At 31.2% G+C, this 27,525-nt stretch overlaps 1 protein-coding gene across 1 annotated transcript; it reads left to right on the forward strand.

The window, feature by feature from the left end:
- Positions 1 to 24,032: 24,032 nt before the first annotated feature.
- LOC115698193 (monolignol oxidoreductase AtBBE-like 13) lies at positions 24,033 to 26,149 on the forward strand. The gene has a single exon (XM_030625380.2). The coding sequence runs from the start codon at positions 24,169 to 24,171 to the stop codon at positions 25,840 to 25,842; it is 1,674 nt and encodes a 557-aa protein (XP_030481240.1). The 5' UTR covers positions 24,033 to 24,168; the 3' UTR covers positions 25,843 to 26,149.
- Positions 26,150 to 27,525: the final 1,376 nt, after the last annotated feature.

A 27,525-nucleotide genomic window follows, 5' to 3' on the forward strand; every position in this document is an offset into this window, starting at 1 on the left:
TCATTTATTTTCAAAATCTCAATTTCTTTTAAAAGCATGTTGGTCTTCTCTCTAAGGGTTTGGTTTTTAACAAGCAATTTACCAAAATCATCAAATAGTTCCTTAAATGAATTAGACAACTCATCATATGACATATCTAAGTTATCATCATCATTTTCACTATCACAATCATTTTGGTTAGAAATGCTTACCCCATCATCAAGTGCCATCATGCACATGTTTGCCACTTCATTCTTTCCTTCTTCTTCGGAGTCCTCTTCGTCACTATTGAGCCAATCCGCCAACATTGCCCTTCCTTTGTATTTGTTCTTCTTTCTCATTGGACAATCCATCTTCATATGTCCGGGCTTCTTGCACTCAAAGCAAATTGGTGGATCATCTTTGCTTTTTCTTTCTTTTGAGTCACTCCCTCTTTGTGGCCTCTTCCCAAAGTTCTTTTTGAATTTCATGAACTTTTTGTATTTCTTAGAGAAGAGTGCCAAGTCCTCCATGTCACTACATAAGCTTTCCTCATCTTCCTCACTAATGGCATGGGAGGAGGAAGACTTGAATGCAATAGTCTTCTTTTTCTTCTCAACTTCCTCTTCTTCTTGAGCACTCATGAAAATTTCATGGTTCATGAGTGAGCCAATTAGTTCTTCCAAGGGAAGTGTTGAGAGATCCTTGGCTTCTTGAATGGCAACCACCTTTCCTTGATAAGCCTTGGTGAGACTTCTCAAAATCTTGGTCACCATATCCTTTTGAGTAAGTACCTTGCCAAGAGAGTTCAAACCATTAGTAATTGTAGTGAAGCGAGTATACATATTAGCAATGGTTTCATCCGATTTCATCTTAAAGTTCTCATATTGAGTGGAATAAATTTGAATTTTAGTTTCCTTCATAGCACTAGTTCCTTGATGAGTAACTTCAAGCATTTTCCACATATCATAAGCGGTAGAGGCTTGTTCAATATTTTTAAAAATATCTCTATCCAAACCACATATAAGAGCATATTTAGCTTTAGCATTTTTAGAAAGCATTTTCTTATCATTTTCATCATATGCTTCATAAGTCTTAATTACTTCAACACCATTTATGACATGTTTAGCAACATAAGGACCACTAGACACAATATGCCACAAATCATAGTCAATAGATTGAAGGTAAGTTTCCATTCTAATTTTCCAATAAGGAAAATCTACTCCATTGAAGTATGGTGCTCTATTTGTGCTAAAACCTTCTAACATGTTATTTTGTGAATTACTTGGAAACGCCATGCTCTAGATTGTGAAATCTAATCAAATAATTTGAGCCCTTGCTCTGATACCAATTGTTAGCCCAAGATATGTTTCCAAGAGGGGGGTGAATTGGAAATTTAAACTAATTTCGGAAAATTAAAACTTTTAACACAAAATTATGCAATTAGTCAATTAATCAAGTAAAAGCAAGTAGTATGGCAAGCAATATATTAAGACAAATAATTAAACTTGTAAAGTAAAGAGTTTAAGGATTAGAAAATGCAAACTCTCGATTTTTTACAAGGTTCGGTAGAACTATGCCACCTACGTCCTTGGTCTTCAAAGCTATGGACCTAGCTTTGAGTTCCAATATCGAGCCAAGTTAACGGGCTTGACTAACCCTTACAACCGGAAATTTTCACCAAGGTATTTCCAAACCTCTTACAATAGTTTCGCACCCCCGAGGACTATTAACCTCTTTCTCGGATTGTTAAAGTGCCAATCTCACTATTTCCGGGTTGTTTACAAAACCGGTGCCAACCTCACCTCAATCACAATATAGAAATGTGTTTGATATACAAGCTAAAATCACTCTAGAAATATGATGATACAATGGAAACCTAGAGTGAAAAGCAAGCACACTTAAGATGAATAAAATCAAATTTTGGCTCAAAGTGTGTGAAATGTGTTGGTTTGGATTTCAAACTTAGAAGCTCCTTAATCTCACTTAGATAGGTTAGATATATGTAATAAATTCTCAACCAACTTATTTTTTGAAAGAAAAATCGAGTTTATATAGTGTTTGATAAAAAACTAGCCGTTTATAGCCGTTAGCACGTTTCCCGAGGTGAGGTCAGCCATGAACCGGAAGTCCGGATGGGAACCGGAATTCCGGATTGATTACAACCGGCAACTCCAACCGGAATTCCGGATGGCTGACCAGTGGCAAAAATGCCACTTTTCGGGACTTAAACGCGCATAACTTCTTACTCGATTATCCGATTTCAGAAATTCCAACTTTGTTCTCTTAGTTAAACAAAATGTGATTTAGAAATTCAATCAAAAAATTTTTTGAACTATCGTGTGAGAAAACTTGTTGCACAAGTTAGTGAATGGGCCAAAATTCAAATTTATAAAAACTTAGTGTGCTATGCAAATCACTTTAACAAGACTAAATTAGATTTATACCATTTAATTTTGAGTAGTCTTGATGTAGATGAGCCTCCTAGCTTGATTTGCATGTTTTTGATCCCAAGTTGATTTTTCCCGAGAGTTGACCTTGACTTTGACTTTGACTTTGACTTTCGGGTTGACTTTTTGACTTTGGGATTTTGAAGACCTCTTTTGAATAGGGTCTTGAGTTGTTGATCCCTTGATGAATCTTTTGCTCTTGATATGCTTGTTGAGTCCATTTAGTGTTGCTTTTAAAAGTTTGGTAAAAATACCAAAATATTTATTTTCTCTTTTAAATTTCTACAAAATCAATAAATCATTAGTAACAAATAATAATCAAATATTTGCTAATCATCAAAACAAGGAGATCGAAAAGTTTGAGTTAACATAACATAAATATGGAATATATAACTTCTATAGGAATTTAGAAGTGAAACGATGATATCCTTCGAGCTTGGCTAAACAGAGATAAATGGTGGAGATCTCATTTCACTTCGCTGAAATATCATTTATACAGAGCTAAGTGTTTTAAGGATAAAATACATTGAAGGTGTAATGGTAACTTAGTGCCTATTCAATGTAGATTATCTATTAGAGGATCATTGATCAAATTAGGATTATAACAATGGATAACTAATGACGTATCTATATCGTGGAACATATAGAGCGTTCTATATACTGAGAGTGCAATTCTAAGTTCTATGCGTAGATTCAACGAAGAATTAATAAGTCAGTGAATTTAAGATATAAATTCTTGATCTACTTATTGGAAGCTCAGATATATAGACCCATGGTCCCCATACTAGTTGAGACCATACTACTTGTAAGACTCAGTTAATTGATTTTAATTAATCAATTATAATTCTAAAGTTAGACTATGTCTAGTTTATGAATTTTCACTAAGCAAGGGCGAAATTATAAAGAAAAGAGATTCTAGGTTTATTTATTAATTAAGAGACTTTAAATATCTAATTAATAAATATATTAAATGACAATATTATTTAATAATTAATTTTTAGTTATTAAATAATTAGAATTGGCATTTAAATGGTTGAATTTGAAAATTGGCGTTTTTGAGAAAATGAGATGCTGGAATGATAAAACAGCAAAATAGCATAAGTGAGGCCCATTATCCAAAGCCCATGGCCGGCCACACTTATAGGGTTTTATCATTTATTTTTTCATTATTTTAATGCCAAATAATTCTAACCTAAACCTAGGTGGCTACGTATAAATAGATAGTGATGGCTCTCATTCACACTTGAACTTTTGTCAGATGAAATTTGAGCCTCTTTCTAATCTCTACAGCTGAAATCTCTTCTTCTCTTTTCTTCTTCAATAATTTTGAAATCCTTGAGTGAATGAGTGAGTGCCCACACACATCAAGTGGTATCTCAATCATAGTGTGTAAGACTGTGGAAAATAAACCAACAAGAAGGAGAATCAGCATCAAAGGAAGGAGAGAAAGAGATCCAGGTTTAGATCTTGGTGATGCTCTGCTACAGAAAGGAATCAACGGCTAGAGATCTGAACGGAAGGAGTCATTATATTCCGCTGCACCCAATGTAAGGTTTACTAAACTTTATATGTGTTTATTTGATTGTTTTAGAATTCATATTAGGATGTTAATGAAACATACTTGTTAGTAAATCTAGATCCTGGTAAAATATATCCAACTACTGGTATCAGAGCCATGGTAATGATTTACTTTCATGAAATATGAATTAAAACGATGTTTTGCATTGATTTGAATGGTTTCATGTGGTTTATGTGCTTATTGGATGATAGTTTTGAAATCACAATATAGAATTACTTTTTCTGGAAAGTAGACGAAAAATTAATAAATTTAGGCTTTTACAAAACCTAATTTGGATTTTTTATGAATTAGTTATGATTTTTTGAAGTTGAACAAAAATATCAGGTTTTGAGTGTCACGCGCGCGCGCACATAGGGTAACTCGGACACGGGCTGTCTGAAGACGCGTCCCGCCGAGCTCCCTCGGTCAAGTAGGCTGCGTGCAGCCTCAAAGCTCGGCCATCCCCTTCATTCCGCGCGCGCAGGGGTATGCAATGCATACCCCTGTGCACCAATTTTATTTTCGTCATAACTTTTGATTCAAAAATCGTTTTTCATTGAAAAAAAAATAGCCAAATTTTGGTAGAATTTTGTGTAGAATCTAAATTTTCAATTAAAAATCTAATTTTCAGAATAAAACTAATATTTATTAATTTTTTAATTAATTAAAATTAGTTTCTCATATTAGTAGGCTTTGAATTTTGAAAATTTGATTTCTAACAAAAGGAGCCTTATGGTAAATTTTGAAATTTTAGATGATTTTATTTATTTTAATTATAAGATCAGATATTATTTTAAATTTTAAATGATCTTACTTTGATATTAAAATATTATCTTTTAAAAATAATCTTGTACTAATTTTAAAATTTGCTAACCATATCATATCTTTTTCAAATTTGTTATTTTCAAAATATATTTTATTAATTAAAATTATAAGATTAGGAATATGTTAGGTTTAACATTTTATCTTATTAGATATTTTTTTTTAATAAAATTATATTTTGGCAAAAATAACATGAAGATTTGAAAAATTAGTTAGTTTAGTTTGAATAGATATTTTAGGGTTTCAAACCATAAAGTTTTAAAACTTATTATCTTATTATTTTTTTTTTAAATATTCTAACCATATAAAATATCTTATTTTTCAATTAGTTTATTTATGTAATATTTAAATTTATTAAATTATAAGACTCAGAATATAATAAAATATCTAAATTTAAAAATTCAAGATATTATATTATATTATCTGAATAAACTTGATATTTGAAAAATTGGTTGGATATTTTTTTTTTGATTTTTTGTTAGAATTTAAGAAATTTAGGAGTTTGTTGAATTTTGAATTTTTTCAAATATTCTCTGACAACTTAAATTTGAATTCTAGTTAAGATATTTATTTTAAAATTTTATTTTATTTTAAATTTTAAAATTGAGATATTTTAGCTTACTTTCCAGATATTCAACATCAGTTATTTGTTTGTATTGTTTGATTATATTATTATGTATTCAAAAATTTTTTTACAAACCTATTATTTATTTTATCTAAATTGTTATGATTAACTTGTTGACAGATCCAATGATCTGATTTTAATCATAGTCCAATTGTCAATAGATCTTATAAATAATTTGTAACAGGTAAATTTTGTAATTTCTTTCATCTGTGTAAACCTAGTAACATGATAGGGCACATCCAAAGCTTTTGACCTGTGTGAGCCTATATGTTTGCTATTGGGCTTAGATGCATATAGGAAGCCCATTTAAGTTTTACTAAGTAAATGGACTAGGTTGCTAAAATAAATTTTGACATAAGTAAATTTATTTAGGCCCAATTAGATTTGGGCTTATTCAATGAATAACAATTGTTTATTTAAAGGTTAAATTCCTCTCTTTAGGGCCTTGTGTGAGAGTTGGGGGCCAATAGAAGTGGGTACGACATACTGAACCCAGCTCCACCTCACATGAACTACCCTAATTGTGAAGGCTCATTTGCCTTATTTAAATAATTGTATTAGGTTAATTATATTAGTCTAACCTAATTAAAATTGAATTACCAACATAATTAACTTTTAAAATATATGAAATTTATTTTTTCATTTAATATTTTAAAGTTAATTTTAGAAAAACACTTAGTAAATGAAATTATTCTAGATAGTTATTTCTAGAACTAGTTATTTATTCTAATATTTAATTAGGAAAATATCATAGATTGTGAAATTAATTGTTTAATAATTAATTTTGGTACAATCTAAGTTAAGTATATTTTTCCTAGTATTAAATTAGAATTAATAATTAAGTCTTCTCTATACTTAATTATTTATTTCTTGAATTTAATACATTTCATTAAATTGAAAATTTAAATATTTAAGTTGATTTTCATCATGATACTTAAATATTATTATTTTCATGTTATTTAATTAAAATTAAAAATTATTTTAAGTTTGAAATCTTATTTCATATAACTTAAATTTGAATAATTTTCAAAATATTTTATTTTATTTTATTAATCTTTTTCCACAATTTCGAAATTGCATTTCTTAAATAAAGAAATTTCGAATTTTATTTGAAAAATAGATTAAAGTTGTAAATTATTTATTTTAATTTTGGACCAACTTAAATCAATGATTTTTTCATTTAATGATTAATTAAAATAAATGAAGTAAAATATATTTAATTAGAAAATGAATTAATTAGTCAATGAAAGTCTAGATAGATATTATCTGTTTTGCTTGAAGTATTTTTCTAGTGTATTTAATAAAATCGAAAATTAATATTTAAGTTGATTTTCATCATGATACTTAAATATTTGAAATTTTTCTTATATATTTAATAAAATAGCAAAATTATATTTTTTTGTTGTAAATTAATTTTATTAATTAATTTTGAGCCAACATAAAATTAGAATAATATTTCGAGGATTTATTTTTATTTTATTTTAACAAGCAATTTCGAAAATTATATTCTTAAATACTTTAATTTTTCGAAATGCAATATATATTTATAGAAAATTAAATTTGAGTTGTAAATTAATTTAAATTAATTTTGAAACAACTTAAATTGAATATTTTTCTAAATATTTATTGGAAATTATTACTAAGATGGAAATAATTCATGTTATTTTCATATCCATCTAAGTAAAATTTATAAATATTAAATTAAAATTTATATTTAGAATTTTTCATTCTAAATTGAAAATTTTAATTAAATAAATATATATATATTTAAAATAAATTGATTAAAATAAATATTAGAAAAAAATACACTTTAAATAATGAGCTTTATTATTAGGACATTCGATCTCCATTGTTGGTTTTACATAGCTTTTGTTTTAGTGAGTAATCCTCCCTAATGGAGGAACGTTCATTAGCAAGTTAGCGTCGTTTAATCTCGAAAGATAAGTATATTTGTAAGTGTTTTATATTGTAGTGATCACCCTAATGGTGGCGACTGTATTTAACTTACAAAATATGAAACAATGGTGGAAGCTCATAAGATAGAATAGCCTTGACTCTCGCCTAAAAGGGACAACGCTGGATTCCAATCTTGATCGAATAAAAGGTTGCTAGAATATTTATTATTTTAGATGAGCTGACAACTCTATTCAAAGGATGGTAGCTTTGACTCTCGCCTAAACGGGACACTGATATCAGTTTGTTGAAAACCTTGGAAATTATTTAGGATTGTATCTTTTAGTATTTTCACTTGTCATTCCTACTTGCTATATGTTTAATAATTTCTGAATTGTGTATGAATTTATATTGAACCATGTTATTTTCTATTATTAAATTGTAGTTTAATTTCGAATCTTCATTATTGGTTTAACTTGGTTTGTTTATCTAATGAGATAAATCCCTAATGGATTTTAACTATTAGACATACATAATAGTGTTAGATCTCGAAAGATAAATATTGTATATGCAACATCTAGCTGTTCATCAATTAATGACACCTTAGACTAGTATTTTTACAATATGAAACAAGAAGATTGTATAAATAAGATTACTTTGACTCTCGCTAATCGAAGCATCGTTGGATTCTTATTTATAAACAAAATTATCCTAATTCCTCTTAACTTATTCATTTCGAATTAGCTCAATAACATATCATTGAATGAATGGTCTATATATCATTTCATGTCATTCTATTTTTTCCCTTCAGAAATTAAATGACGCATATGATTATCATCCCGAAATTCTATTCCAAAATGATATAAGTCCTCAATATTAGAAATCTCCTACTTGTATGGGCAAATCTGACTTAGAGTTTAAATTAGTAGTGGTTGTCCAAGAAAGAATTACTCATTATATTTGGTATAAATTTAAGTCTTTGACTTTAATTTTAGATTCCAAACAGAAATTTTCTTATATTTCTAATTCCAAAATACTATACAGTTACACTTTCACAAGTGTTTAATAACCATTTTCTATCAATAGATTCAAACTGTATGGAATATGAGTTTAGTATTCTGTGACCAGGATTCACTTGCACTATTTTAAGAACTCTTTGATGTAACTATACCTAAGTCATCAAAAGACACAACCACATTTTTTATTAATCCATGGCATTTGTATCTTGTTCATAGTGGTTTTGACAAGATCAATCTCTGCAAAGAGTTAATATGCCTATATCCACTGAAAGTAAGTTCATCTCATTCGCAGATGAATGTACATTCAGGGGTGGATATGAGTTCATCGTTATATTCTTAAAACGATCACTCTAGATTATACCTTATGCAAAGAAATTTGAAATGTTTGAAAAATTTCATGAATTTCTAGCAATGGTAAAAACCATTAAGGTAAGTGGTTAAAGATCTTGCGAACTGATAGGGGTGGAGAAATAGTTAGTAGATATGCAGTTCAAAGATCATTAAATTGATTTTTGAATTATATCCAAACTTACCTCCCCAAAAATTTCGATTTGCATATTGATGATTAGTTACTAATCGTTGTGTAAGTCCTTCTATGGTAATACAATTTCAGAATGATGCAATGGTTGGGTACTTAGTGTAAACCATTACTAGATTCATGGATGACCTAATCAAAATCTTAAGAAAAGCTAGAACTGTTAACCATGGTTTGCATATTTGTTAGCTATTCTAAGTGATTAGGGGTGGACCATCCCATAGTCAATAGATAAGAAAGTGTTTGTTTAAACAAATACTACTTTTCTAAGAAAATGACTAAGTCTGAAAATAAAGTAGCAAATAAAGGAGATAATTTTTTCTTGATTCCCAAAGTGTTCTATCATCTTATTCCATATGATGATCCCACTGTCTCTGTTGTTTGGACACAACCAAAGAGGTCAATACCATTTAGTTTTCTTAGACATAAATCACGGTACCTTGTCGTAGTGGGAGAGTTTCTAGGAACTCACCTTCTTATGACTTGCAAAACACTAGTGATTAAAATCCATTGTGAGTTTAAACAAGTAATGGATTGTCAAGATAAGAAACTAAGAAGAAAATCCAATAGAACTATGGTTTAATCTATGCACATGGAGTAACCTAAACTTTCTATTACAAGGACATAAAAGAAAATTTCGTGTATAAGTCTATTCAATGGACTTAACAAGACTTCCTGTTCCTAGTATTATAGGTTTGAGTTTATCTAAACCTATGGCTTGTGGTATACCTAGTAATTACTTACTCTAATGCAAGCAACTTACTTTAGTAAGATGCTGAAGCATTTTCTTTCTAATGGCAATCTGTTGAAGCTTCTCGACTTCTAGGCATAGATTTTATTTATCTAAGGAAAAGTCTCAACTATTCCAGAAAAGATAAAGCCATGAAATAATTTCTTAAATCAACAGTGAGAGGTCTCAAATATGTATGCTTTAGTATGCCTTAGACTAGACACCTGTTGTTGAGTGGGAGTAATGAGTAGGTATCAGATTAAACCAGGAGAAGAAAATTGGAAGACAATCAAGTAAATCTTAAGATAAAGAAGAGGAACTATATGTTAGTGAATAAGGGTGTGCTTAAAACTCTTAGACTACACCACATGAGATTTCGAGACTTGCCTTTGTGCTAAAAAGTCTGCTGATAAGATGGTGATTACTCTGGGGGTGGAGTAGTGATTTTGGAGAAGTGTAAAAACCTATCTGAAATCTCTAGGTCTACCAGAGAGGGACTGAATGTTAAAGTTGCAGGAAAGGTACTTATTCAGTCCTAGGCAAGTTCTATACAATTGTGGCACCGTTCCAACCTGTCTTAACTACAAGTGTTATTTCCTGAATAACCAAAAGTAGTTGCCAAAGGTATAGAATCCAGTATCCCAAGAGAGTAGACATATAGAGAGGAATTTCACATTATCAATGATTTTGTGATTAAGGAAGAGTAATGGTGGAGAAAAGGTTGTGTTTAATTCAACATTTCAGATCCTATTACGAGGAGTTTACTACTACTACACTTGATTTGTATATCAAGGTGTTGAGATTATTTGAAATGCACCTTTTGTTTTATATTAGTGCAAGTGGGAGTTTTTTGAGTTTTATGCCCTCAATAAAACTCATTTCAATATAATCAGATTTACTTATTAATAAAGATCAGAAATAACATTTAATGTTGCATGGTTCACATGATTTATTTCATGATTATATGTATGTAATGTATGAATTCTATTTAAGTCTAGAACATATAAATTTGTTAATGATTATGGTGTTGTCAACACAGTGGAATATAATCTTAATTATATGTTCGAAAGTTTATTCCCTGATTTATCAGTTCACTGGATTTAGACTGACATGATAATCAGCGATAGGTATTCTTACACCTTGGATAAGTGTTATGTCCTTTCCAAGACATTGGCAAAGTTTACCAGCATCGGATGTATGGAGTATACATCGGAAGGGACCGATATTGAACTTTGATTAGATATAATAAAATTTACCGTAATATCTATTCAATTCAATAACACCTGTTGATCCTAGATCAAATGATCTTAATCCTGATATGTTTAGGTTCGATCTCAAGAGTATTATACATGTTCTTTGATTTGTTAGTTAAGCCTAGTTTTGGGTCAGGGTGATACGTACATTTCGGGAACATGATAGTATAATTGAGTGGGAGCGCTAACATAAATATGGAATCTATAACTTCTATAGGAATTTAGAAGTGAAACGATGATATCCTTCGAGCTTGGCTAATAAACACAGATAAATGGTGGAGATCTCATTTCACTTCGCTGATATATCATTTATACGGAGCTAAGTGTTTTAAGGATAAAATACATTGAAGGTGTAACGGTAACTTAGTGCCTATTCAATGTGGATCATATATTAGAGGATCATTGATCAAATTAGGATTATAACAATGGATAACTAATGACGTATCTATATCGTGGAACATATAGAGCGTTCTATATACTGAGAGTGCAATTCTAAGTTCTATGCGTGGATTCAACGAAGAATTAATAAGTCAGTGAATTTAAGATATAACTTCTTGATCTGCTTATTGGAAGCTCGGATATATAGACCCATGGTCCCAATACTAGTTGAGACCATACTACTTGTAAGACTCAGTTAATTTATTTTAATTAATCAATTATAATTCTAAAGTTAGACTATGTCTAGTTTATGAATTTTCACTAAGCAAGGGCGAAATTGTAAAGAAAAGAGATTCTAGGTTTATTTATTAATTAAGAGACTTTATATGTCTAATTAATAAATATATTAAATGACAATATTATTTAATAATTAATTTTTAGTTATTAAATAATTAGAATTGGCATTTAAATGGTTGAATTTGAAAATTGGCATTTTTGAGAAAATGAGATGCAGGAATGATAAAACAGCAAAATTGCATAAGTGAGGCCCATTATCCAAAGCCCATGGCCGGCCACACATATCGGGTTTTATCATTTATTTTTTCATTATTTTAATGCCAAATAATTCTAACCTAAACCTAGGTGGTTACGTATAAATAGATAGTGATGGCTCTCATTCACACTTGAACTTTTGTCAGATGAAATTTGAGCCTCTTTCTATTCTCTATAGCCGAAACCTCATCTTCTCTTTTCTTCTTCAATAATTTTGAAATCCTTCAGTGAATGAGTGAGTGCCCACACACATCAAGTGGTATCTCAATCATAGTGTTTAAGACTGTGGAAAATCAACCAACAAGAAGGAGAATCAGCATCAAAGGAAGGAGAGAAAGAGATCCAGGTTCAGATCTTGGTGATCCTCTGCTACAGAAAGGAATCAAGGGCTAGAGATTTGAACGGAAGGAGTCATTATATTCCGCTGCACCCAATGTAAGGTTTACTAAACTTTATATGTGTTTATTTGATTGTTTTAGAATTCATATTAGGATGTTATTGAAACATACTTGTTAGTAAATCTAGATCCTGGTAAAATATATCCAACAGCAGATGCCTTAAGCATGAAAGCTCAAGAATAGATTTTTAGCACAAGTTTGATTTCTCCTCGGCTGGTGGTCGACATGGTCAAAGTAGGTATTGAGTTTGTAGTTGGCAAACTTAATAATGTGACACCGAAACTAGACTTGTTAGAAAGAATTAGAAGTGATCATCTGGTGGATCCAAAATTGGTCAAAACTCGATAAGAGGTCTTAGCTGGCCAAGCTAAGGATTTCTCAGTGACAGACAATGGGATGTGACTTCAAAAAACTTGAGTTTTTGTTTCAAGTAATGTTGAACTTAGAAAGGAGATTTTTGATTAAGCCCATACCACTCCCCACTAATTACATCCCGGTACCACCAACATGTACCAAGATTTGAAATTGTATAACTAGTGGTGTGGTATGAAGAAGGATTTGGTAGAATATGTATCTAGATTTTTGACTTGTTAGGAGATTAAGGGTGAACATCAAAGACCTGTGGGATTGTTGCAACCTTTGACACTTCTTGAGTGAAAATGGGAGGTTTTCACCATGGATTTCATGGTTGGATTACCTAGAATCATGGGTATGTTTGATTCCATATGGGTAGTAATAGATCGTTTTACCAAGTCAATGCACTTCCTACCAGTGAAAACAACATATTCAGCAGATCAATTTGCCAAGTTGTATGTAAAAGAAATAGTATGACTTCATGGCTTCAAAGTCCATTATTTCAAATAGGGATCCAAAGTTCACCTCTAAGTGTTGGGAAAGCCTCCAACGAGTCATGGGTATGAAGCTAAAGTTCAGTACCGCTTTTCACCCTCAGACATATGGCCAATCTGAAAGTATAATTCAGATATTGGAGGATATATTGTGAGCCTATGTGATGGATTTTGAAGGCTCTTGGAGTAAGTATCTGCCACTAATAAAGTTCTCATACAACAATAGTTATCAAAGTATGATAGGGATGACTCGCTATGAGATGTTGTATGACAGGAAATCTAAATCTCTAATTCATTGGGATGAGACCGAAAAGAGAAAATACCGAGATCTGGAATCAGTTCAACGAACAAATGAGGCGATAGAAAAGATCAAGGCCAGAATACTTACTTCTCAAAGCAGGTAAAAAAGTTATGAAGATCCAAATCGTAGATACATAGAATTTTAGGTAGGATATCATGTCTTCCTACATGTATCCCCAATGAAAGGGGTAAAATGTTTCAGAAAAAGGGGAAAGTTGTGCCCTAGACTTACTGGACCTTTTTAGATTCTCGAGAAGGTTGGATTGGTAGCTTAACGTCTAGCCTTGCCTCCAACATTGTCAAGAATACAAAATATATTTCATGTCTCTATGTTAAGAAAATACATTTCAGACCTAACACATATCTTGAAATATGAAGCTCTAGAGCTCCAACCGAACCTATCTTATGAGGAGCAACCAATGCAGATCCTTGATAAGAAAGATAAAGTTCTTCAAAAAAAAAAAATTGTATTATTGGTAAAAGTACTCTGGGGAAATAGTAAGGTGGAGGAAGCCATCTGGGAATTAGAAACCGATATGAGGATACAATATCCAAAGTTATTCAGGTTAGATTTTGAGGACAAAATTTTTTTAACGGGAGGATAATTATAATGACCACTTGATTTATTTATGAGAATTGGTAGCTCTTTATGGGTATATTTAATTTACTTATCATTATATTCCTCTTAGTAAATAATTAGGACTTATTGTCAAAAATATGCTTTAGATTATTATTTTTTAATTTTGGAAATATATTTGAATTCTAAGTTTATTATGTATGTTACATATGAAATTTTAGGTTTTTTATATTTTATACCAAGTAATAATGGAATGTAATGATTCAGTCAATTTGAGTCACATAGATACGGGTGAGTATCTTAGATTTAGTAGCACAAAATAACTAGACCTTTTAAAATGTTGAGATTATTTAGGGTTATAGTTTTGAAATATTTTACCCCTAATTAGTTAGGTTACTTCTTAATGAAGTAAGGGTAAATAAAAAATTTACCCTTTTTATTTTTAGTGGAATTTTGAAATTTTTAGAAAAGTAATTTTTTTGTGTTAGTGGAGGATGATAAGTTGATATAAGGATGCAATTAGTCATTTTTATCCTTACTAAAATAAAATCAAAGAAAAAAAAAATCCCAACCTAAATCAGTTTGTTTTCACAATTTTAGACCTGAATTCAAGGGTCCCTAGCATAAAATTCAAAGGTTTTTGCTAACCAATGTTAAGGAAAGCCTCTCTCTGAAATTCTCTTTGTTTTTCTAGTAAAAATTTAGGTTTCATGCAATTGCTAGGTTTTTTGTTTCTATACTAATCGGGATGAGTTGAGATTGTTTTCTGGAATTGATTTTATGTTGTTTGAGTTGTTATATGTTAATTTTGATGGTTGTAGTTATGATTGACCATGATTTGAGCTTTCAAGCTCGATCTTGGTCCTTTAATGGTAGATTTGTATTCAGTGGGTTGATGATGCTATTTTCTGTTGGAATATGTTCCTTATGTCTCAATTAGCTGTTTTGGAGCTTTGTATGTAATTTGGGATAGTTTTGAGTTGTGAATGAGATTTTTAGAAAATGTGCAGTAGAAAACGGCAGGCTGTTTTACTAGAAACAGTCTACCCTTTTTAGTAAGGAGAGACCAAGAAAAACGATTTGTCATTTTTTAAAGTATTTTTTCCGAAGTCTTGTTTTTGTCATTTTATCAAGATTTAGGGTATTACCACACTATTTATTTATAGAAAAAATTTAAATTTTGAGTTTAAGTGCTTCAAAAGTAATTTAGCAGGTCACTTACCAGTTTACGTAAATTATGACTAAGGGCCTTAAATCGTCAAGCAACAGTTTCCACTTAGGTTGACCAGCACTCATTAATTTAGAATTAAGATAAGATTGATATAATAGTTGCATATATGTATACATGTTTAGTGTGCATGTCAGTTTTCGTTAAAATAACATATCAAGGTATTAGTGAGGTGTACAGAGAGTTGCGCCGAGATACCAATAGATATATGTTTGGCATATCAATAGCTATCATATTAACATATCAGGATATTGCTAAAGTGTACATAGAGTTGCACTGAGATATTAACATACATATGCTAGGCTTTGTCATACGAACTTTCCAAAGCTAGTACGCATTGGACGTAGGATATGGTCGTGATTAAGTGTATGAGCGCCTGGTCACAATCAAGTTTTATGTTTATGTTTATGTTTATGTTTTTCTTATTGAGTCTGTCGACCCACGAATTTTATTTATGTAAAGTCTTTTTTTGGCAAGTTAGTTGACAAAATATTTTTTCTTTTATGGTAAGATTCTTGTGCATTCATAACCGATTTCTTACCTTGTTTATTCGGTTTGTAGTTGCTCTTTTCCTTGTTAGGAAAGTTGCACTTTTCAGCCGAACTTTCCTTTGTTTGGAAACTTCTTAAAAGAGAAGCAATTCTCTTTTGGAAAGTTGTCTTTTTCAGGGAAACTTTGATTATTGCCTTTTCCTTATTAATTTCGATTGTATCTTGATACAATCAGAATATCTAATCTATTTTTGGCAGGAATCAAGCATTCATAGAGGATCGGACCCGATTATAGCAAGTTTCCCATTTCTGGTCTGATCTGCTGCGTCAACATCCGAATCTGATGCTGCAGATCGTGTTTTCTTAGGAAAGTTTTTGTACAGCTGTAGATTCGATCTTGTGACTGTCTCTAAGGTTTCTATGTTCTATAAATAGAGCCTAGAGAGCAGCCATTCGAATTAGCTCTTCCATTATTCATTTTTTGCATTTATCTTTTTGAGAGAAGAGTGTTTCTTTGTTTTGTGAGAGCCTAGTTGTTTATTTCTGTTCTTACTGTGTCCTAGAGGTTATGAAGAACTACTTGACTAAACAAGAGATTGGTCTTCGGGAGAAGACTTGATAAAGCCTTACTTCGGGAGGAAGTAAGCACCTGGTCTTCGGGAGAAGACTTGTTGAAGCCTTACTTCGGGAGGAAGTAAGCATTCACACTTCAAAGACGAAGGGAGTTCGGGCTTGAAGGTGTTTCAGAAGTCAGATTCATAAAGTGCATTACAAAGGATTGCGGCAATAATTTAGAGGGAGTCTAAACTTATTTAAGTCAATTGTCTTTGTAATTGTTGATACTTTATTAATTGATTTCATTCTCTTGGCGTGGCCCCGTGGACTAGGAGTGTTCGTGCGAACACTGATACCACGTATAAATCTCTTGTGTCAAGTTATTTATTTTTCTGCAAATATTTTATATTCTGCCTGTTTTATTTTGCTGTAGCAGAATTACTTTCTGCTTCTGCAGACGCATACAGTTTTATATTTTCTTATATATAACTGACATTTGTAAAAACACGGATTTTCAATTGGTATCAGAGCAGGACACTAAACTCTTAGTGTGGTCCTTTTAATGTTTTCTTGTGTTTTTGCAATATGTTTCCCTTTGCAGAAGGAACTTCTATTGTTCGCCCACCACTCCTCAATGATTCCAACTATCCTTATTGGAAGGTTAGAATGAGAGCCTTTATCAAGTCTCAAAATGAGAAAGCATGAAGGATGGTTCTTTCAGGATGGTCTCCTCCTGTTGTGGTAGATTCTGAAGGTAATTCTAAATTAAAATCTGAACTTGAATGGTCTACTGAAGATGATAATTTGTCTGCTTATAATAGCAAAGCTTTACATGACATATTTAATGGAGTAGGTGAAGGTTATATTAAGCTTATATCTTCTTGTGAATCTGCTTAGGATGCTTGGCAGATCCTTCAAACTCAGTTTGAAGGAACATCTAATGTTAAGCGTTCTAGATATATTATGCTTCAGACCAAATTTGATGATCTTAGGATGTCAGATAATGAAACCCTAACTGAATTCTATGAAAAACTATCTGATATTGCTAATGAATATTTTGCTCTTGGTGAAGAACTTGATGATTCTGTTCTTTTGAGAAAAATTGTTAGAGTTCTTCCAGAGAGGTTCGATACTAAACTTTTAGCAATGGAGGAGGCTAAAGACTTTAGCACAATGAAGGTGGAAGAATTAATGGGTTCTTTGCGCACTTTTGAATTGAATCAGCAAATCAAGCAAAAGGACAAACCCAAGTCCATTGCTGATAGAGGTAAAGGTATTGCTTTTAATGTTGCTGAAAAAGAAACTTCAGATGATGAATAAGATGATGAGATGGATGTGTTAACTAAAAACTTTCAAAAATACATGAAAAATATAAGTGAGAAAAGAATTTTCCAAAATTCTCCAAAGGAAATATTTTTTCAAAACCTTCAATGACTAATAAAAAGGGAATTCAGTGCAGGGAATGTGATAGTTTTGGACATATTCAATCTGAATGTGCAAATACACTGAAAAAGAATAAGAAAAGTTTCAATGTCACATGGAGTGACGATGAAACTGATAGTGATGAATATATTTCTAAAAATGTTGCACTAATCTCAGTTTCTTCTAAGTTTGTTTGTGATTCACAGGTGAAAGAAAGATTGGTATGTTTGAATAAAACCATTGAAAAAGAAAATTCTGATTCTGATTCTGATGAATCTAACATCTGTGAGGAGTCACTGGCTGAGTCTTACAAGGTTATGTATGAAAAGTGGATACAGGTTACTTTTGAAAATAGATCATTGTCAAAAATAAATAAACAATTGTCTAATCAAACTGAATCTCTTGAATTCAAAATTAAAGAATTTGAGACTGATTTTTGTTTAAAAGATGAAGAAATTATTCTATTAAAGAAGGAACTTGAAAATTTCAAGAAAAATATTCAATGCTTAACCCTGGATCTTCTATTTTTGAGGAAGTTCAGAATGCAGGTCAAAGAGGCTTTGCTAGTCTTGGATCAAATGGTACTGAAAGTTCTGGAAAAACAAAATTTGTAAAATCTAGTGTTCCAGCGAATTTACCTGATGCTGCAAATTTAAGATCTGGGGCAACAAAAATTTCCTCTACAGAAGCAAAGTCTCCAGTAAGTTCAAAAAGGATAAGATCTCAAGTAAGAAGGTTTGTTCCAATCTGTCATTTTTGTGGTATTAAAGGACATATCAGGCCTAAATGTTTCACGTTGCAAAATATGTTTAAAACAAATTATTTTGGTAATTTGAAATTTTTTTCAAAAGAAACATAGTGCTTTGAAACAAAAATGGATTGAAAAAGAAAAATGTCTAGCTGGTTTTTCTGATAAAAGTGCTGCTTCTCAAATGTGGTATTTTGACAGTGGTTGTTCTAGACATATGACAGGTGACAAGGATTTTTTAGTGAATATCAGACCAATACAATGTGGTGAGGTCATGTTTGGTAATGGTTTAACAGGAAATGTCATTGGTATGGGAACTCTCAATTTTGAAGGGTTACCGAGGTTGAAAAATGTTATGCTTGTTGAGGGACTAAAAGCTAATTTACTTAGCATTAGTCAGATTTGTAATCAAGGGTATACCGTCAATTTTGACAATGATCATTGTTTTGTTCTTAACAGTGATAAACAATGCATTTTACAAGGGTTTAGATCTGTTGATAATTGCTATACTCTCACATCTATTCTTACTTGTCATTCTGCATGTAAAAATACCAGTGCCATAAACATTTCTAAAAATCCTGTTCAACATTCTAGAACAAAGCACATTGATATAAGGCATCACTTTATCAGGGAACTTGTTGAAAATAAATCTTAATTTGCAATTAGAATATGTTGATACTGAAAAACAATTAGCTGATATTTTCACAAAGGCCCTAGATTCAAGTCGCTTTGACTCCCTCAGAAAGGCTTTGGGAGTTTGCATTGTTTAAATCTCTCTTGTTCATATTTTTGTACAATATTGTTAAGTGATTCTTTTCTAGCATTTAATCTTCTTTCATTGTAATTTGACAAATCATGTTTATGCTTTTGGATTATAATTAGTTAGGATATCATTCTTATCATACATTGTGAGGTTGTGTTAAAAGGTTCATGTTACTCTTTATTTGTGTCTAGGATTAAAATAATGTACTTATACAGAGTTGAGCAAATTTTGTTTCAGTCTTGCCAGGCCCCTTGCTGGAATAGAGCTACCCATACTGAGGTGTGAAAGTCATCTTTTGAGTAAGCTGGAACATTGTAATAAGCAACTATGATGAGGATGCACTACCATAGAAAAGGGCTACCTTCAGTATGGTGTCATAGCATCCTGTTGCGGGATCAAATTGAAAAAGGCGAAAATGAAAAATCTTGCCAAGGACAATGATCCTATTTTCACTGCACACACTTATGTCTGACAAGTGTGTTCAAATTTGTAAGTCTCCTCTACTAAATTAAATTGAAAATCCTAGTTCACAATTTTTAGTAATATGCATATATTTTTCCTCAACATCAATTAAGTATGATTTGTTCTTGAGATACTGATTAAATATTTTCTTTTGAAAGCATAACATGTATTTTATTTTGTCAGTTTTTAATGATATTTGATTAAATTGCTTAGTTAGAATTTCTTATATTTATTGTACACATTTTATTTTCGGTTTCTTTAAAATAAAAAAAAAAGGAGGGAGGCGTGGTGATATGATTCATGGGCTAAGGAAATTTTGTGTTTAATTGGTAAGTATCAATATTTATTCTTCCTTGATTTATTTTGATATGTTTCCATTTAAAGATTGATCTTTTATATGGTAATGTGTTTTAATCTTGAAAGATTGTCTTATTTTTGGAAATTTTGTTGGTTATTGTAGTTTTCTTTTATTTTGTTAAAAAAAAAAAGGGAGGGAAAGGAGTTGCAAGATAGTGGGGCAGTTTCCTTTTGTGTTCTTCGGCTGGTAGTTTCTCTTTTTAAGTTAATTTCCTCTTTTGATCCTCTCTCACATGATGATATAAACCAACTTCCTTTGTCTTTTATTTTCATTACCTAGCTACCTGATTCCTATTTCTTTGTGTTCTTGTTCTTTGTTTCTCATTCTTCCTTTCAGAAATTCATGGCTAAAACTAAGAACCTAGGGCATCCAAGGAAAATGGTGGAATCCGAACAAGCCCCCTCAAATGCTCCTCTTGTTGCTCCAATCGTCTTGCTGCCATGGAGGAGGTTCAGCAAAAGATGTCCAAGCAGCTGACCTCATTGATCAAGCTTTATGGGGCATAAGTTTTCTTTCTCTTTGTTTTTGTTGGACATATTTCTATATTTTCATTTCTTTTTGTCTTTGGCCCTTATAGATAAACAAAAAGGGAGAGTAATTGGGGTTTTAATTGTATACTCAACTGTTTAGGGGGAGTTGAGGTCTGTGTTTCTGTGTTTGTGTTTGTGTTTGTGTTTGTCGTCTTTGGTCAAAGTTAGCTTTTTCTTTTGGTTTAATTTTGTACTTCTCAGGGAGAGTTTTTATGTTTGTTTAGCTAACTTTGTTTTGTAGGTGTTTGTTAATTAATAATATTTTGATTATCTAAAGTGCCAAAGGGGGAGATTGTTAGGTCTTTTTTTTTGGAAATATAGTTGTCAAAATATTTTTTAATTAATGTGCATATTTATTGAACATTCAATTTGTTTTTATCAACTCTGGACCCTTTTCTCCAGGGGGAGTTGTGTTTGGTACTTGTGAACTTATTTGGATTAAAAGTTAGCATGTTGTTTTGTTGTTTTACAATTTCGAGTGTGTTACTCAGGGGGAGTTGTTATTTGTTCTTGCTAACTTTAATTTGCAGGTACTTTGTGTTAAAAAAATATATTTTGTTCATCTAAAGTGCCAAAGGGGGAGATTGTAAAGTCTTTTTTTGGCAAGTTAGTTGACAAAATATTTTTTCTTTTATGGTAAGATTCTTGTGCATTCATAACTAATTTCTTACCTTGTTTATTCGGTTTGTAGTTGCTCTTTTTCTTGTTAGGAAAGTTGCACTTTTCAGCTGAACTTTCCTTTGTTTGGAAAGTTCTTAAAAGAGAAGCAATTCTCTTTTGGAAAGTTGTCTTTTTTAGGGAAACTTTGATTATTGCCTTTTCCTTATTAATTTCGATTGTATCTTGATACAATCAGAATATCTAATCTGTTTTTGGCACGAATCAAGCATTCATAGAGGATCGGACCCGATTATAGCAAGTTTCTCGTTTCTGGTCTGATCTGCTGCGTCATCATCCGAATCTGATGCTGCAGATCGTGTTTTCTTAGGAAAGTTTTTGTACAGCTGTAGATTCGATCTTGTGACTGTCTCTAAGGTTTCTATGTTCTATAAATAGAGCCTAGAGAGCAGCCATTCGAATTAGCTCTTCCATTATTCATTTTTTGCATTTATCTTTTTGAGAGAAGAGTGTTTATTTGTTTTGTGAGAGCCTAGTTGTTCATCTAGGTTCTAGTTGTTTATTTCTGTTCTTACTCTGTCCTAGAGGTTGTGAAGAACTACTTGACTAAACAAGAGATTGGTCTTCGGGAGAAGACTTGATAAAGCCTTACTTCGGGAGGAAGTAAGCACCTGGTCTTCGGGAGAAGACTTGTTGAAGCCTTACTTCGGGAGGAAGTAAGCATTCACACTTCAAAGACGAAGGGAGTTCGGGCTTGAAGGTGTTTCAGAAGTCAGATTCATAAAGTGCATTACAAAGGATTGCGGCAATAATTTAGAGGGAGTCTAAACTTGTTTAAGTCAATTGTCTTTGTAATTGTTGATACTTTATTAATTGATTTCATTCTCTGGGCGTGGCCCCGTGGACTAGGAGTGTTCGTGAGAACACTGATACCACGTATAAATCTCTTGTGTCAAGTTATTTATTTTTCTGCAAATATTTTATATTCTGCCTGTTTTGTTTTGCTGTAGCAGAATTACTTTCTGCTTCTGCAGACGCATACAATTTTATATTTTCTTATATATAACTGACATTTGCAAAAATACGGTTTTTCAATTTATATGTGTAGGCAAAGACAAAGTAAATGTTGAGCAACAGTGAACTTAGACTAGATGAAGATTGTACATTTTAAGGCGGTTAAACCTGGAGTATTCATATCTTTAGGACAGTTATCTTTAGGATAGTTGGGCTTTATTTTGATAGTCGCTAGGCGATAATTTTTCTATCTTTTGGAAATTAGTTGTAATTTTTTAAACACGATCCCAGAATATGTATTGTATGTTTTCATTAGTTTAAGTTAATTTATAAAAAAAAAGATTAATTATTTATATTTTTTTAATAAATCTATTGATTAATAAAGGAGTATATAGTAATTAGAAAATATATTAACTTGCCTAATCTAATAAGGCGTTACAGGATACATATAAAATATGTGATTGAAAATTTTTAAGAACTAAATCCAAATAATTTTTTTAGTTTTTGGTTTAAAAAAGAAAACATAATTTTATGTTTTTTGAAATTTCAAATCATTGATTCCAAAAAAAAAATTCAAATATTTATTTACATTACCTTTTCAGATTACCAACCAACTACCAATTTAATTTTCATAAAACATAATGAATATTATTAGAGTCACTCACAATTTTTGAAATAATTTTTTACATACAACTTATTTCAAATTTACTCTTTTGAAAAACATAATTTCTAAATCATAAACCAATCATTTCCAAATACTATTTTTTTTATTAACTTTCCTCTTAGAGTAATCGAGAGATAATATATTCCTGTAAAATAAACCTCAATATCTCTAAACTCTTATTAGACCATCTTTATTGGTTACTTCATTTCGGTTTACATTTTTCACCAATTTGATGAATATTTTCTTACTTTTAATAATAACTCTAATAATTCAACACTAAATAATTTTATTTATTTAAAAATCTCATATTTTATATTATTTATATTAATAATATAATAATAATTAAATTATGATATAATTATATACACTGCCAACAAATAATTAATAATTATATTTTAAAATAAATTAAAAGAATGGTAATAATGAAAAAAAAAATTATGCCCTAATTTAGTGTGAATCTAAAATCTAATATCATTATTAGTATAAAATTTAATACATATTAATTTAGTATATCATTAAAATAAATTAGTGTAAAGATTCTATATGGAATGGTTCACCATTATAATTTATTAATGATCTTTAGTCATATATAACTAGAGATGGAAATTTATACCGCAGAGATGGGTAACCGCGGTGACCCGCACCTAATGGGGTGGGATTCCCCATCTTAGTAATTAATGGGGCGGTGGTGGGGGACAATTTCAATACCCAAAGCGGGGATGGGGCGGGGGCGGGGGCGGGGATAATACTATCCGCACCATATCCGACCCCGATATAGATATATATAATTTTTTTTTGTTTTTTTTTCAAACTTTGAGACATATTTAATTTTTATTTTCTATTAAGTTATGCTTTTTTTAAGTAGTTTTATCTTTTATCTTCTATGAATTATGAATGCATAATAAATATTTGTGAGAATATTGGTTTAATTTATTTTTTTCAATTATTTTAAATTAATGTTTTTTTTTTTTCATTTTACCTTAATGGATACCCGATGGGTTCCCCATAACCGATGGGTATTCTCCTACCCCGAATCCGTTGGTTATTAGACGGGGATGGGGCGGGGATGGGGGTATAAATAGGTAGTGGGGATGGGGGCGGAAATTACATTTCCCGTACATTAACCAACCAATTTCCATCTCTATATATAACTACACATTATATAAGTGGAAATTCACGTGGTTCTCCTAAGTTTATAAGTCAACATTAAAATGGAGCCATCGCCAAGTTATTCATGACTAAGTTTTAGAGACCGATGACCCAATTGATGCCAACACTAACCTCTTCTCAAAGATTTCATCATTATATAAATATGTATATATATATATATATATATTATAAAAGATAAAGGATTTATATATCTATGCTCAAAAGAAACCTAAAAGAGCAAACTAAACGCACACCCAAAGAAAAAGAAAAATGAAACTTCTCAAATTAGCCATAATATTTTTTCTTGTACTTGTACAGTTAAATCCATTGGCAGAATCAGCTACTTCAACACTAGAAAACTTCATCCAATGTGTCTCAATTAATTCAGATTTTTCAGTGTTACCACTCTCAAACATACTATTCTTTGCTCCAAACACTTCTCTCTACACTTCAGTCCTTCAATCTTCAGCTCAAAACCTCAGATACTTAACTCCTCAACTCCCAAAACCTCAGTTCATCTTCACACCTTTACACGATTCCCATGTCCAAGCAGCTGTTATTTGCTCAAAAAAGCTCAAATTATACCTCAGAGTCCGAAGTGGAGGCCATGATTATGAGGGTCTCTCCTACGTTTCACAAATTGAAACCCCTTTTTTCCTTTTAGACCTTGCAAACCTCAGAACAGTCGAAGTGGACATCAAGAACAAGGCGGCATGGATTCAGGCCGGTGCCACCATCGGCGAGGTTTATTACAGAATTTATCAGAAGAGCAGAGTCCATGGCTACCCTGCTGGACTCTGCACCACTCTAGGCGTTGGAGGTCACATAACCGGTGGCGCCTATGGCTCCATGATGAGAAAATTTGGTTTGGGAGCTGATAATGTTGTTGATGCTAAAATTGTTGATGCAAAGGGAAGATTACTTGACAGAAAAGCCATGGGAGAAGACCTGTTTTGGGCCATAAGAGGTGGTGGTGGAGCTAGTTTCGGCATCATATTATGGTGGAAGATTGAGCTAGTACAAGTTCCAGCCAAAGTGACAGTTTTTACAGTTAGTAAAACGTTGGAACAAGGAGCAACTAAGCTTCTTCATAGGTGGCAACAAGTTGTTGATAAACTTAATGAAGATCTATTCATAAGAGTGATTATACAATCGGTTAATAAAGGCAAGAACACAACTCAAAAGACTATTTCCACTTCTTACCAAGCTCTGTTTCTTGGAGACACTAACAGACTCCTTGATGTTATGCGTAAGAGTTTTCCTGAATTGGGTTTGACAAGAAAAGATTGTGTTGAAATGAGCTGGATTGAATCTGTGGTTTACATCTCTGGAACATACCCAAGTGGAACCCCACCTGAGATTTTGCTCCAAGGGAAAACGACATCAAAAGTTTACTTCAAAGCAAAATCTGATTTTGTGACTGACCCAATACCAGAAACAACACTAGAAGGGGTTTGGAAAAGGTTTTTGGAAGAAGATACTCCTTTAACGATTTGGACACCATATGGGGGAATGATGAGCAGAATTCCAGAGACCCAAATCCCATTTCCACACAGAAAAGGAGTCATTTTCATGATTCAATACCTTACGGCTTGGTTCGATGGAAGCCCAAAAAGTTCAGCTAAACACGTGAAGTGGATTCAAAGGCTTTACGATTACATGGGTCCATATGTGTCTAGATTTCCAAGGGAAGCTTATGTGAACTATAGAGATCTTGATCTTGGAGTTAATACTAACAACTGTTCAAGTTTCATAGAAGCAATTTCTTGGGGAACAAGGTATTTCAAGTGTAATAATTTCTACAGATTGGTGAGGGTGAAGACTGATGTTGACCCTGAAAATTTCTTCAGGCACGAACAGAGTATTCCTCCTCTTTTTCCACCCACGCCTGAAGATGAATATTCGAGTAATAATATATCAGAAGGTACTTGTGAAAACATGTAAGTGAATGGTCATCATTGTTAGTTTAATCAATTAAGTTATATGTTTGCATTGATTGGTGTGGAGATGATATGTTATCGTTTGTATGTATGATGTTCATTTGTAAAATTGAGTCAATGTTTTGAAAGTGATGTACTGCTTTTGGGTGGTGTTACTATATCAGTGAACAAAATTCACTGTTTTATCTACTGAATTTTAACTTGTAATTTAAAAGTTCATTTGTTTGGACTCATTATTGTATAATTATAAGATAATTGCACTTAAATTATCTTAATATTTACAACTATTATATATATAATCTTAATAAAAATATAGCAGCAGAAAGCCCTACTGTTACAATTTTGTCGAGGAACTTTTTTTTTTGCTATTAAGTGCCAACTAGATCCCTTAGATGCCAACTAAGACACATGTGGCCACATGTTATTGGGCCACATGTTAAATAATTAATTATTTAATTATTTTTTTTATAAAAAGAGAAAAACTATTAAATGTATATATAAATATATATATATATACGCGAAAAGTTACGTGCGAGCGCGTATACTATTTTTTTTTTTTTTTGATAAAAATGTATACTAAATTTTATGATAGTTATTTTTTTTTTTTGCAATATTTAAAAGTGATAGAATTAAAAATTAAAGGAAAATTATTATTTGTTATTAGGTGAGTTTATTATTATGTGTATCTAAATAATATAATTTATAATTTTTACAATTAAAATTAAATACCGGATGCAATATATTAGTTTTTAAGAAAGCTTGATAATTTAAATATGTTCTTAAGTTAATCAAAAAATAAACTAAAAATTAATGTTCCAATACTTAAGGAAACATAACTTAAATGTGTGTAAGATAAAAAAGAAAATTAAAAATCAATTTCTAAATTGTTGATAATATGAAATAACATTTGCCTAAAAATTGTAAATGAGAAAACTAATTAATGATACTCATGGGTGTATTTTAATCTTCCTTTGCTTCAATAGAGACAATAGTGTAATTTTTGTATTTTGCACTTTTCATTCTAGCCGGGTCCGCATATAACTGGATTGTCCATTGTTTCGTTGATAAATTGAATTTGGTAGTGTCGACAAAACGGTGGTGTTCCTGTAGATAGTAATGAATTTTCATTTAAGATGATTAGACATGGTCTTCATAATTCATTTAATTAAAAAAATCTTTTTATGAAAGGCTAGTAAAACTATTTTATTTATTTAAAACTACAACTCTGCATTATATTCCATTAGTTGGACAGCAGTACACGAAAATATTTTTTCCACAAGATATGTGAACAAGACAGCAGATAGGTTGTTTGTATTGTCATCAAGTTCAACATATGCTATAGCACTGTAAAATGCATAATAATATTGTTAGTATCATTTTTACTTTTAACTTAATTTCAATAACATATTAAGTACAGTAGATGTCCACTTTTCAGATTTTTCTAACACTTATTTTAATCTTCCAACTTTCTGTAGTTGGAATAATATTCTTAATTGTTGTATATATTGTAGTCATTTATTCACCTGTTTTCATATTAGACAATAGATATACAAAATAAAAAATATAATTAAGCTATAAATCAATATAAATTAACGGTTAAATGAGTGTTACGTGTCAAGGCATTTATATTTAGTTTTATTTTAATAATATTTTATTTTACGTCCCATTAATTTAGTATATTTTAGGT

This window comes from Cannabis sativa, chromosome 7 (genome assembly GCF_029168945.1).
Source record: "Cannabis sativa cultivar Pink pepper isolate KNU-18-1 chromosome 7, ASM2916894v1, whole genome shotgun sequence".
NCBI lineage: Eukaryota > Viridiplantae > Streptophyta > Magnoliopsida > Rosales > Cannabaceae > Cannabis > Cannabis sativa.

What these genes read in the sequence shown, in the direction of transcription:
- LOC115698193 (XM_030625380.2), top strand. Translation starts at nt 24,169, where the DNA reads ATGAAACTTCTCAAATTAGCCATAATATTTTTTCTTGTACTTGTACAG.